Source organism: Herpailurus yagouaroundi, unplaced genomic scaffold, assembly GCF_014898765.1.
Source record: "Herpailurus yagouaroundi ecotype Mexico unplaced genomic scaffold, PumYag 569, whole genome shotgun sequence".
NCBI classification, from domain to species: Eukaryota; Metazoa; Chordata; class Mammalia; order Carnivora; family Felidae; genus Herpailurus; species Herpailurus yagouaroundi.
This window is the reverse complement of record NW_024412786.1, coordinates 7,934,734-7,948,302: the sequence shown is the minus strand read 5'-3', so window position 1 is coordinate 7,948,302 and position 13,569 is coordinate 7,934,734. Positions and strand designations below refer to the sequence as shown.

Below are 13,569 nucleotides of genomic sequence, written 5' to 3'. Positions count from 1 at the left end.
ATGAGGGGCAGCGCCGGCTCCCAGACGGACACAGACACGGACAGGGATGTGAACTTGGGAACAGACACAGAGAAGGACGCGGTCACGGTCACAAGCACAGACACAGGCACAGACATGGAGGACAGGCACATGTGTGGGGCCATGGGCGCGCCTGGTGTCGGGGGCGTGGGGGGCCCTGGACGGACCAACACCGTGAATAGTAAAACAGTGCGCCAGCCTCTTTACACCGACCACCGAAAATCAGCCCCCCTGCCAAGTGAAGACCTAAATCTGAGAAGGAAAACATTCCAAGTTTCAGGAAGCAGCTATAGGAGAGCATAGCTCCCACTAAGGGAATTTCTTGAACCAGGCGTAAAACCTTCGCACCGTGAAACGGGAGTTCAGTGAAGTCCAGAGGCATAAAGAAAGTCTTAAGAAGGTGAACCTCTCCAGGTTAGGAAGCAGAGTGCAGGTGAGCCAGCTCTCAAGGCCTTGGTGGGTTCTGGGGCTCTGGACTCAGGCAGGGCCACGGAGCCAGGGTGGGGTCCGGCAGGCAGAGGGGCCCGGCTTCCCGGGAGGACGCGGGCCTCTGTCCTGCTCCCTTCGCCCCGCCCTCCCGAGCTCCAGGGACAGGCGGAAGGTCACCATGAAAGCTCATTTTGGTGACGTGGGCTCCGGACAAGGGACTCCGCGTGGGTCCTGCCGTCTCTTTTCTCACATTTGCACCAAATGACGCCATCAGCCCAGGGGAGCCGCCAGCCACGTCTTGGGAGCACATCCCTGATGAAGGCCAGCGTTCAATATGCAGAAGGAGCTTCGGGGCGCGTTAGGAGATGCAGCGGCCTTGACTACATGCCACATCCAAACCCAAAGTGACAGAGAACGTTTGTGACACTTGTATCAACGGGGCAGTAGTGGAGATGTGGTCATGGAGGAGGAGGTCCTTGCTCCGAGACTTGTCTGGGAGTGTCCTTCAAGGCTCGGGAAGGGAGAGAGGTAGGGACCAGATGTAGCAAAATCGAGTCTGCAGATGGAAAGCTCTAGCACAGTGGTGCACACCTGTGCTCAGGTGCAGGCGCGGAGACGACCGGGCGCTGTGCTAGGGAGCAGATACCGGGACGCCTGGTCAACTCCAGGAAGCCTGCCAGTTCTGGTTCCCCTCCCCGCACAGATTACTGTTGGCAATTGCAGAATGCTGGAACCTTCATCCAGGGGACAGCAGACAGGTAAACTGTGGGAGATTCACAAGTGGACTGTGCAGTTAAAACACAGGACCTGCAGTTAAATGCAACCACTGGCAAATCGTGAAAATGCAACATTGGGGGCGATGAGTCAGTTGCAAAAGGGAAAAATTACTTACATAACATTTTTAAAAATATGAAAACAAGGGGCGCCTGGGTGGCTCAGTCCATTAAGCGTCCGACTCTTGATTTCGGCTCAGGTCATGATCTCATGGTTTGGGAGTTCGAGCCCCGCGTTGGGCTCTGTGCTGTCTCTCTCTCTCTCTCTCTCCCTCTCTCTCTCTCTCAATGGATAAGCTTTAAAAAATATGAAAACAAATTATAAATGCCTAGATGTGAGGAACACACAACTCAGATGAACAGTTCCCCTCCAGGGGATTTTATTGTGAAGGGGCGACCCAGAGCACCAAGACAGGGTTCATCATGTTTTATTTCTTACGCCAGGTGGTGGGTGCATAGATGCAGGTCCTTCCTATTTTTATTTCTACCTCCTGGTGTATCTGAAATAGTTCCTAATTGTTACACATCGGGGGGAGGGCACTTGCCAAAAATCAATCCTTATTTCTGAGAACAAAACAAAGGCTCAAGAAACTATAGAAAACTATAAATAAGCACTTCCTTTATCTACACTCGGTGGTGGAACACGAAGTGTTTCAGTCCAAGACAGGAACCAAACGAGAACGCCTGCTTTTACCATTACTCTTCAGCCCTGGACTGGAAACTGAAGACAATGAGAAAGATGTTAAACGGAAATAAGATGTATAACTTCTGGAAAGGAGGAAACCAACTACCACATTCCTAGGAGCCCCGAGAGAGTCAGCGGAAGAACCTTCAGGATAAATGAGAGAACTCAGGAAAGTGGCCAGATGCAAAATACATATTTTAAATCAACATTTTTTATTATTTTCTAGCAACGACCAGAGAGAAGATAAAGTGGAATAAAAATATTATTCTCAAACAAAACAAAACAAAACAAAGAGCGTAAAATACTTAGCAATAACCCTCTTAGGAATGTTCAGGGTCTGTAGGAAGAGAAGGACAAAGTTTAATGAGAAACATAAAAATGAACTTTGAAAAAAGAGAGAGTGAGAGAGAGAGAGAGAGAGAAAGAAAAAACATAACTTGTTCTTGAGTGGGAAGTTTACCAAAAAAAAAATCAGTTCTTACCAAATTAATGTATAGGTTTGCCAGATCTTCAACCAAAATTCAAATAGGATTTATTTGGGGAAGAGGGTGAGCCAGGGGTGGGGAGGTGGTTGGCAAGATGAATCTCAGATTCATAGAGAAGGAAAAATATGCAGGGATAGCTAAGAAATGTTTGAAAATTCAGAGCAGATTTCCGAATTCAGAGCAGATTTCCAAAGTGAAGGTATTATAGCTGATATGTGTTGAGTACTCCCTGCAGACCCCGGGTCCAGCAAAGTTCCTCTTAGTTTCCTCATGCAATGATCGCAGTAGACCAAAGAGGCAAACATTCCCATCATTTGTGTTTTCCAGAAGAGCAAACTGACGCTCAGAATGGGTGACGCCAGGTCCTGAGGTTACATAGCCCCTAAACAGTGGACTTAACCGTAGACCGTGGATTACGACTTCACGCCCTCTGCTCTCTAAGGTTGTAAAATTTCGCCCAATTCTACAGTACTTATCAGCACGCTATCACATATACATGAGCATCTGGAAGCCTCTCAGTCAATGAAAGGGAGGTGGTGAGATGTTTAATAAAAGAGGTTGGGAAAATCAGACGTGCATGTGGAGAAGAAAAGGCAATGAGATTTTCACTGCATGCCAAGTACCAAAATATATGCCGGGAGAATTAGAGAGTTCAGCATGAAAAAAATAAATTGTTAAAACTAAACCTAGAGAGAAATGTAGGTACGTGTCTGTCTGCTTTCATGCTGGGGAGAAATTTCTAAGCTCACAAGCAGTGGAAGGAAGCATCAGGGAAGAAAGGTAAAGCTCAGTGGATTTCATTACTTGGAAATTTTATGTTTCTATATCAAAGATGTTCATCAGAAGGCAGACTTCTTTTCCAGCCAAGGCAGAGCAAGAGGGGTCAGATTTATCCTCCTGCCTGAAACAACCTAAAACAGTGGGGGTGGGGGGGAGGAACCGAACAGAAATACACAAAACAATGGTTTTCAAGAGAGTGGGCAGCAGGCAGTGAACACCTGAGGTCCCAGGGAGATGGGAAACAGTCAGGTTGAGTCCCACAATTGCCTAGTTTGCTTTTTTTGAGAGAGTTTCCAGGCCTCAGGGAAGGAAGGGGGACCTGCGGAGAGGTCCAAGAGGAACTCTGAGTGGACAATATAGACCTGAGGGTCTGGGGAGACTGAGGCATAGGACTGAGCATCACAAAGGCGAGAGTTCCCAGGAATAGAACACTGGAGGCCTGCAGAGAGGCCCCTCCAGCATTCACACTGGACAGAAACTGTCCAAGGCTGGGAAGAGAGCCACTGGAAAGGATTGGAGAGACCAGTGCCTGATGTTCACACAAGGCCGGGAAGAGGGTCTGCTCCCGGCAACCAGACTAGAAAAGTGGATAATTCATGGGGCATTGGGTATCAGAAATGTCTTGCCTCGGTAGTGGGAATAATTAACCCTGGATAAATAATGGAGCATTGCTCCAAACCTGCCTTGCAAATCAGAAAAAGACTGGAAAGGATCAAAATGTGTCCAGATAACTTAACTACACCTCAGAACAAAGCTCTGGAATATATCTAGAAATATAAAAATATCCCGCACCCACTGAGAGGAAATTCATGATGTCTGGCATCTCATAAAAAATGATCAGACAGGCAAAGAAATAGGAGAATGTGACCCATAAGGAGGAGAAAAACCAATCAAAACCAACTGTGATAAGTTAACACTGTAAACAAAAAACCAGCCAAGGTTGGGCCACAGCTAAAATGCCAACAGAGGGGATAAAAGGGAATAAATAAAACTCTTGAGAATTCAAAAGAAGGCAGAAGAAGGGGAAATGAGTAGAAAGAACAGGTGAGGGGCGCCTGGGTGGCGCAGTCGGTTAAGCGTCCGACTTCAGCCAGGTCACGATCTCGCGGTCCGTGAGTTCGAGCCCCGCATCGGGCTCTGGGCTGATGGCTTGGAGCCTGGAGCCTGTTTCCGATTCTGTGTCTCCCTCTCTCTCTGCCCCTCCCCCGTTCATGCTCTGTCTCTCTCTGTCCCAAAAATAAATTTAAAAAAGTTGAAAAAAAAATTAAAAAAAAAAAAGAACAGGTGAGATGAATAGAAAGCAAGTAACAAGACGATTAACTCACACTCAGCCACACCGATAATCACATTAAATGTAAATGGTCTAAACACCCCAATTAAGAGGCTGAGCTGGTCATATTGGGTTTAAAAAGCAAGACTTCGTTATATGCTGCCTACAAGAAACACGTATTTTAAAAATTTTTTAAATGTTTGATTTACTTTTGAGAGACAGAGAGAAAAACAGAGTGCGAGTGGGGGAGGGGCAGAGAGAGAGGGAGACACAGAATCCGAAGCAGGCTCCAGGCTCAGAGCTGTCAACACAGAGCCCGACGTGGGGCTCGAACCCACAAACCATGAGCTCATGACCTGAGCTAAAGTCGGATGCTTAACCAACTGACCCACCAACGCACCCCAAGAAACACATTTTAACAAACAAACACACGAGCTGGTTAGAAGGAATGACAGTTACATGAAGCAACAACCGATAGAACTGAAAGGAGACAGACAAATCCATGGTCCTGGTCAAAGATTTCAACACCTTCTCTCAACAATTCATCCAACAAGTGGGCACAAAATCAGCAAGGACATAGGAGACTTGAACAATACTGCCAACCAACTTGACTTGCTTGGCAGGTATAGAATACTCCACTCAAATATACATCATTTACCCATACAGACCATGTTCTGGGCCATAAGACAAAACTTAGTAAGTTGAGAAGGATTCAAGTCACATAAATTATATTCTTTGACCACAGTGAAATTAAGCTAGAAATTAATAACAGAAAGATCCTTGGAAAATTCTCAAATGTTTGGAATCTAAATAACACACTTCTAAATAATTCATGAGTCAGAGAAAAATCAAAAAGGCAATTGATGCTTAGGAAGCATCGTCAACTGAATGAAAATGAAAGCACAGCACAAGGGAACTTGTGGAATGCTGCTAACGTGGTCCTGAGGGCGAAATTTACACCACCAAATATCCACCGTAGAAAATAAGAAAGGTCTCAAGTCAGTAACCTCAGCTCCCACCTTAAGGAAAATCTAAAAATAAATGCAAATTAAACCCAAGTGAGCACAAGAAAGGAACTAATAGAGATCAAGTGGAAGTCAATGAAATAGAAAACAGAAAAATAATAGAAAAAAAAATTTTTAAGTCAAATGAGAGGCACCTGGGTGTCTCAATTGGTTAAGCGGCCACTCTTGGTTTTGGCTCAGGTCATGATCTCTCGGTTCATGAGTTCAAGCCCCTGCTTGGGATTCTCTCTCCCTCTCTCTTTGGCCCTCCCCTGCTTGCTCTCTCTCAAATAGATAAACAAACGTTAAAAAATAAATAAATAAAAATAAAATAAAAACTTGTTTTTTGAGAACATCGATAAAAATTGGCAAAACTCTAGCCAATTTAATCAGGAAAAGAGAAAGAGAGAGAGAAAAAAAAACAGCAGGAATTACCAAAATCAGGACTGAGGAAGGTGACATCACTACAGACTGTACAGATGTCAAAAGATAAAAGAATAAGGGAACTTATGAACAACCTCATGCCCACAAATTTGACAGGCTAGATGAAAATGGACACATTTCTTGAAATCAGAGCTCACTCAAGAAGAAACAGACAACCCAAGCAATCTCACATTGATTAAAGGACTCAAAGTGTAGTTAAAGTCTTTCCCACAAAGGAAGCTCTAGGCCTATCTGGGTCCAAACTCTGGGATCTACTATTGGATCTACCAAACATTCAAAGGAAGAAATAATAGCAATAACATACAAATTCTTTTAAAGTTTATTTATTTGGGCGGGGGGGGGGGCGGCGCGGGGCAGAGAGAGAGGGAGAAAAAGAATCCCAAGCAGCCCCTGTGCCAAGCCTGACTTGGGGCTCGACCCCACCAACCTTGCTGAAATCATGACCTGAACTGAAATCAAGCGTCAGATGCTTAATTGACTGAGCCACCCAGGTGCCCCATACATACAAATTCTTCTAAAAAAAAAAAAAAAAATTGAAAAGGATGGAATACTTTCTAACTCATTTTATGAGGCCAGCATTCTCCTGATACCAAAACCAAAGACAATACAAGAAAATTATAGACCACTATCCTGCATAAACATTGATGCAAAAATTCTAAGTAAAAATTTAGCAGGTAGAATTCAACAGTGTATAAAGTGGATTACATGCCACGGCCAAGTGTGGTTTATCCCAGCAACATGGGGTTTGTATAACCCCCATGATTGATTCAAAACTCAATCAGAGTACTTCACCATTTTAACAAACTAAGAAAGAAAAGCCATAGGATCATCTCGATAGAAGCAGAAAAAGCATTTTGACAAAATTCAACATCTATTTCTGACTTAAAAAAAAAAAAAAAGAAAAGTTCCCAGCAAACCAGGAATAGAGGGGACTCCCTCAACCTAATGATGGGCGTCCAATGGTGAAAGACAAAGATTTCTCGTCAGAGACAGGAATGAGACGAGGATGTCTGCTCACCACTTGCAGTCGCATCGTACTGGAATTTCTTGCTGGTGCAATTATGCCAGAGTCACACTAATTGTAGGGGGAGAAGGAACGCTGCTTTACTCACAGACAACTGGATCCTCTGATCCAATGGAATCTATAGGAAAAGCCACAAGAACTGACAAGTGAGTTTACCCAGGTTTCCGGACACAAGGCCGCCATACAAAGTCAGTTGTACTTCTGCCGAATAGCAATGAACGATCAGATATTGACACTTAAAAACACCACTTCGTGTGTGTTTTTAATAGGGATACACCTGAAAAAGGGCGTGCAAGAGCTACATGTTGAAAATATGAAACACTGCCAAGAGAAGTCAAAGACTTGGATAACAGAGAGGTGTAGAGTATTCATGGATCGGAAGGCTCACTCAACACTGTTAAGATGCCAGCTCCCCCCAAGTTTGGCCTATGCGTTTAATGCAGTCCCAGTGAAAATCCCAGCATTTTTTTAATGTAGAAATTCATAAGCCTATTCATATGGAAATGCAAAGGACCAAGAGTAGCCAAAATAACCCTGAAAAAGAATAAAGTCGGGCTAACATTCTGAGAATTAGGATAAGTCTAGAGTAACCAAAACAGGGCGATATTGGTATAAAGATATTCAAATAGATCAACAGAGCGAAGTATTCTAGAAATAAACCCACACATATGCAGAAATGATAGCTTTCCTAATAAATCATGTTGAAGCAAGTGGATATCCACACACAAGACAAAAAGAGAAGGAGGAGGAGGAGGAGGAAGGAGGGTTATTTGAATTCACATATCATACTATATACAAAATTAACTCAAAATGGATCATAGACTAAATGTAAAACCAGGAATATAAAAACATTGGGGAAAATGGTTGTGAATATGGATCAGCAAAGATTTCCTAGATATTATACCAAAAGCACAATCCCTGAGAAACAAAAATATTGGTGAATTGAAATGCACCCAAAATCTTCAAAATTTGCTCTTCAAATTTCAATGTTTCATTGTAAAGAGAATGAAAACATAAGATGCCAGCCGGGAGAAAACCTTTGCAAAACATACAGTTCATGAGGGGCTGATCCAGAATATAGAAAAAATTCTTACAACTTGGTAATAAGAAAGCAAACCACCCAATTTTTTAAAATGGGCCGAAGAGCAGAACGGGCACCTCAGTAAACGAGATGTCGGAATAGCAAGTAAGCCACGGTCATCGGCGAGACGCCACATCAAATCACAGGAACCACCAATAAGAGTGGCTAATATTGAGAAGCCCAGCCATACCAAATGCTGGGCAGAATGCAGAGGAACCTCACGTCGCTGGTGGAAATGTGAAATGATATGGTTCGGCAGTATCCTTTTTCTCGAGAAGTTAAACGTACACCTGCCATGTGATGTGGTCATTATGTCCAGGCATTTCCCCACGAGAAAATTAAATGTTTGTCCTCACAAAGACTTTCACATGAATGTAAATAGCAGCTTTATTTTTAATCGTCAAAAAAACTGGAAACAACCCAAATGTCCATCAACAGACGAAAGCATAAACAAATTTTGGTCTGTCCATACCACGGCAATCTGGAGGAATGTAGGATCGAGGCAGCACGGATGAATCCCAAAATAGTTATGCTGGGAGAAAGAAACCAGACAGAGAAGAGGAGAAACTATATGCTTCCATTTATAGAAAACTCCAGAAAATGCAAGCTAACCAGGTCATTGGTTGCTTGATGGGGATGGGGAAGGGCACAGGAAGGGAGAAAAGAAGGGATTGCCACAGTCCAAAGATGCTTTCGGGGGTGATGGGCTGGGTCCTCCTTGTGTGTGGACGGCCATCCTCTCCCTATGTCCTCACGGGGCCGTCCCTCCGTGCACGTCTGCGCCCTGATCCCTCTTCTTACCAGGACACTGGACACACGGAATCAGGACCCACCCCGGTGACCCCATGTTGCCTTAATCACCCCTGTACAGTCCCCATCTCAAGATATGGTCACATCCTGGGGTGCTGGGTGTCAGAACTCCAACACACGGCCTTGGGAGGGACGGGACTCAGCCCATAGCACACCTTCATGGCAAAAATGAGCAAGAGACATCAACAGACAAGTCACAGACTCAGGAATACGAATGACCAATGAGTGGCCAATGCACAGGAGAGGCAGATACCGGTGAAAACAGACATGTGACACGCCGTCCTATGCCCAGGTTTGCAAAGGCTTCAACGTTTCTTACTATACGCCAGACCCTGGCAGAGACGCGCCTCCAGGAACAAGGGCCAAGGGAAAGGCAGACACAGGTTCGGCACAGGTGCCAGGGACTCCTGGGGAGGGAACCTCGGGGCTCACGGGGCAGAGTCTCGGAGCCCGGCCGTGAAGGCAGGCATGCCACATGGTGCCATCCTGTGACCAGCCATCCTGCCCCATTGTGCTGGACGGCTGACCTCGGCTCCGGGGAGTGCAGCCTGCTTGGGGCCCCAGGGCCAGGACTGATGCCCGGTGAGGTGCAGGGGAGGGTCCAGAAGACCCTGCGCCCCGGCCTGGGCTGTCCTGCCTCTGTGGGTACCAGCCTGACCAGCCTGACCATCGGCCAGCAGGGCCGCCTCATACTTATGGAGCCTTCAAACCAGGAGGGAACCCTCTCAACCACACGGGAGGCCCCGAGGCAGGACTGCTCCTGGCGAAGCTCAGGGACGCTGGGCCCTGCTGTATGGCTGACTGCCTGAGACCCCCGGGGACCAGAAACCCGGGGGGCCCCCCATAAGGAGGGCACGCCCGACGGAGGCGGTGAGAGGCATAGGGCCGCTGGAGGCCGCCGGGCGGTGTAGTCAGGAGGAGACGCTGGGGCTGTGGGCTTCAAACAGGGGAGGGGGGCACCAGCCTGGAGAAGGGGTGAGGCCTGGGGGCCCATGCGAGCAGGGAGGCCCCAGCCAGGAGCGGGACAGAGGGACCTGCCGAGGGACACAGTTGGTGCCTCCCTATCGTGCCTCCCTGGGGGCTGCGATATGGTGATTGACTGCAAATCGATGTTGGGTCGTTGAGATGACCAAAGGCTAATCCTCACAGATACTTGGTCTTCGTCCACGGTGCCTGGCTCGCAGCTCCCGAACCCTTGGGGCGCCCAAGAGCAACAGAAGCTTCTTTTGTTACGGGAGCTGGTCCCTGTCTTCAGTCCCACAAGGGTGAAGAGGGTGTCTTGTTCTGTGTAGCAGCTGGGTGACGCGCTAGAGGGAGGCTCCAGAAAGGCCCTAAGGGTGGGGGCTGGGTGCCCAGGAGGACCGTTGGAAGGTTCAGTCCTGCCCCCTGACCTCCAGGGAGGGGAGGGGGCTGGAGATGGGCTCAATCGCCAAAGGCCGATGATTTCATCAGTCAGGCGTGTGCAGTGAAGCCTCCGTTAAGAGGAGGGGTTCCGAGAGCCTCTGGGCCGGCGAACACGTGGAGATTTGGGCGGGGGGGGGGGACCCTCAGAGAGTGTGGAGGTTCCACGCCGCGCCCCCACGCCGGACCCTGCTCACCTCTTCTGCCTGGCCATTCCCGATTATATTCTTTTATAATTAACTGACGATCCAGTGACGGATCCCCAAGGAGGGGGGCATGGGAGCCTCCAGTTTATAGCCCATCGGTCAGAAGCACAGGTGATAACCTGGTTGGGAGACTGGCCGCTGAAGGGGGGGGTCTTCTGGGAGTGGGCCGACTCCGGGTGGACAGGGCAGGATTTGCATTGAGTCATAGGACACCCAGCTGGTGCCCGAGACTGACACACGCCCGGGAATTTGATGATCTTGGCCCTTATGTGGGCCAAGAAATGCCCTGTCCCCTTCCGGAACGTTCTCCATTTCCTGTGGTTCCTCATGGGCTTCAGAGGAGGAGGCAGGCTTGCAAGCAAGCAAGCAAGCCTCCTCCGGTGTCACTGTGCCACCTCGGGCCTGCGTACAGGGAGTGTCCGCGGTAGGTGGTAGGCACACGGCTCGTAGTTCTGGGCTTTGGAGGCCAGCGCAGGCTAGAGCTGAACCAGGTGACCGCCTGCCTGGTACCGCCAGGCAGTACCGTGGGGTGACCGCCGTGCCTGCTTCTACAAAGCAGCTCAAAAGCAACAGAATATAAATAAAGAAAAAGTCGAAAGGCCGATGGCTTCTCAGTGCCCCCAACCAGCCCCTCTACACCCTCTTCTCAACTCTGTCCTTCCCCCCCCCCCCCCGGCTCTCTTGCTCCCCAGGGTCACCTAGGGCTGGTTCATGGGTATCTCTCTGCCCAGAACCCTGCTTCTGGGGACCCAGGGTGAGAGCCGGTCCCCTCCTCCCGCCAGAAGCCTTCTGAACCCCATCCCCCACCCCCACCGCTCCTGCCCTTGGGGGAGCCCTTCTGTGCAGATGGGGTGACAGAGGGTCAGGCTCCCTTCATGCAGGTGATGAGGGGCTTCTGAGGGCCAGCGGCTTAGCCACGCGACCACCAGACCTTTTCACCTGAAATGCGCCTCGCACTTGAAATGCCTCTCAGGGAGGCTCTCTGACCCCTCCTTCCAAACTGCAGTCTCCTCCCACCTCCTGTTACCTCCCCACACGCGTCTCCAAGAGCATCTGATGTTCGTCACTTGTTGACTTGGGGGACGATAACCACGGAGGCAAAGGATTTGTCGGTTTAGTGCTTTTGTCTGTGTCCTCAACCCCTGGAAAGATGCTGGACGCACGGTCGTTCCCGGACAATATGGGTGGAACGAATGAGTGAGAGTGCGTGAGTGAGTGAGTGCACACACAGCCTCTCTCCTGCCTCCTACCCAGCCCGAAGTCACCTCCAAGCTCACCCGATCCTTCCCCCGTAGCCCGGGGTGTCCACGGCTCTCTGAAAAAAGCCCCATCGCCCCAGCCCAGCCTGGAAAACTCAGCACGTGAGTGGACACACACGTGAAATTAGAAGACGCATGTTCCCACACACCGATCAGAATGGCCCAAGTCCAGAATACTGACAACACTAAATGTCGCCTGAGATGCGGAGTGGCAGGAACCCTCTTGCTGCCGCTGGGAAATGCAGGAGGACGGGGCGGCCGCCCTGGAAGCCAGGCTGTGGTTTCTCTTCATGGTTATGGAGCCATGAAAAGACAGAGAGGACCCTTAAGTGGATCTTAAGGGCAAGCGGCCAATCTGAAAGGACAGCATGCTGTAGGATTCCAACACTGTGACACTCTGAAAAAGGCAAAACACTGGAAAGTGTAAAAAAAGATCAGTGGTTGCCAGGGGGTTGCAGAGCACAGAGAATTCGGGCCATGAAACTACTCCGTATGACCCTGTCCTGGTGGATGCTTGTCCTTATACATTCGTCTAAACCCACAGAATGTACAACATCAGGAAGGAATCCTAATGGCAATGGTGGACTTCACTTAATAATAAGGTATCAGTATGGCTCTGTCACTTGTAACAAGTGTCCCAGCTCATGCAGCGTGTTAACGAAAGGGGCAATCCGTGGGGGAGCGGAGGGGCACATACTAGAATTTCTGGGTATTTTCTGCAAACCTGAAATTGCTCTAAAAAATAGTGTCTATTAAAAACAAAACAAGACAGGGGCGCCTGGGTGGCGCAGTCGGTTAAGCGTCCGACTTCAGCCAGGTCACGATCTCGCGGTGCGTGAGTTCGAGCCCCGCGTCGGGCTCTGGGCTGATGGCTCAGAGCCTGGAGCCTGTTTCCGATTCTGTGTCTCCCTCTCTCTCTGCCCTTCCCCCGTTCATGCTCTGTTTCTCTCTGTCCCAAAAATAAATAAACGTTGAAAAAAAAATTTTAAAAACAAAACAAGACAAAGTTATCAGCGTTTCAAATTTAACTGGGCATCTTCCATTTTATGTGGCAGCCCCAAACCAGGGAAGGCATGTGGCCAGTGATGGGGTAGGTCTGATGACACCAGGGAGGGAGGAAGAGGGAAGGTGCACGCAGGTGCCCCAGGCTGCCAGACCAGCCTCTGCGCCCAGAAATCCCAGGCCTGGTGGGGAGGAATCCCACTGGCAGATAATCAGAGAGACGGGGACGGAGTGTTGAGGGCTCTGCACCATGGAGACCGCATCCCTGCCCCCACCCTCCTCCACGACCCTCAGCAACCTGCTCAGATGTGATCCCTCTCCTTGGAGCAGCAGGTGGCCCCCTCCAACCCATCAGAGTCGGCCAACTGCCTTCCCCCGTCAGCCACACACACCGTGGGCCCGCCTTCCAGCCACATCTCTGAGGGCACGTCACACGTCACACCCAACATCATGCCTTGAAGTTCAAACACGACCAGAGGCGGTGCTGACCAGAAGTCTCCTGGCCCCGAGACCCCCATTCTCCAGCTCCATCCCCCTCCCTGCCACCCAGCATGCCCCCTCCCCACTGACTTCTTCCTACAGAGGGCCTGGAGCCCTGTCCTTCTCTGTGCCTCCCCAGAAGGCAGGGCTGTCTCGGCTAACGTCCCTAGCGGCCACTCACCGTTAGTCCCTTCCTCCTAGGTGAACCCACTTACGCCAAACACACGGACAAGGAGGGCACCCCAGCCGCTCGCCGTGACCCAGGCCCTCCTCTCCGAAGCCTGGGACGGCCAGCAGGGCCAGCCTCCTTGCTGCCTGAACCATGGTCACCCTGGAGGCAAGGCTCTCCTGCTACTTCCCGGGGGTCCCTTCTCTCCCCCACAGATTGCTGGCACTTCCCTCTTGCCCTCCCGGCTCT

At 49.4% G+C, this 13,569-nt stretch overlaps 1 protein-coding gene across 1 annotated transcript in view; it reads left to right on the top strand.

The window, feature by feature from the left end:
• The window catches only part of MRPL23 (mitochondrial ribosomal protein L23), a 21,068-nt gene continuing 7,499 nt past the window's right edge, over positions 1-13,569 (top strand). Inside the window, exon 1 of the mRNA XM_040465812.1 lies at positions 1-192. Coding sequence (XP_040321746.1) covers positions 1-192 — 192 coding nt within the window. The remainder of the gene's footprint in view (positions 193-13,569) is intronic.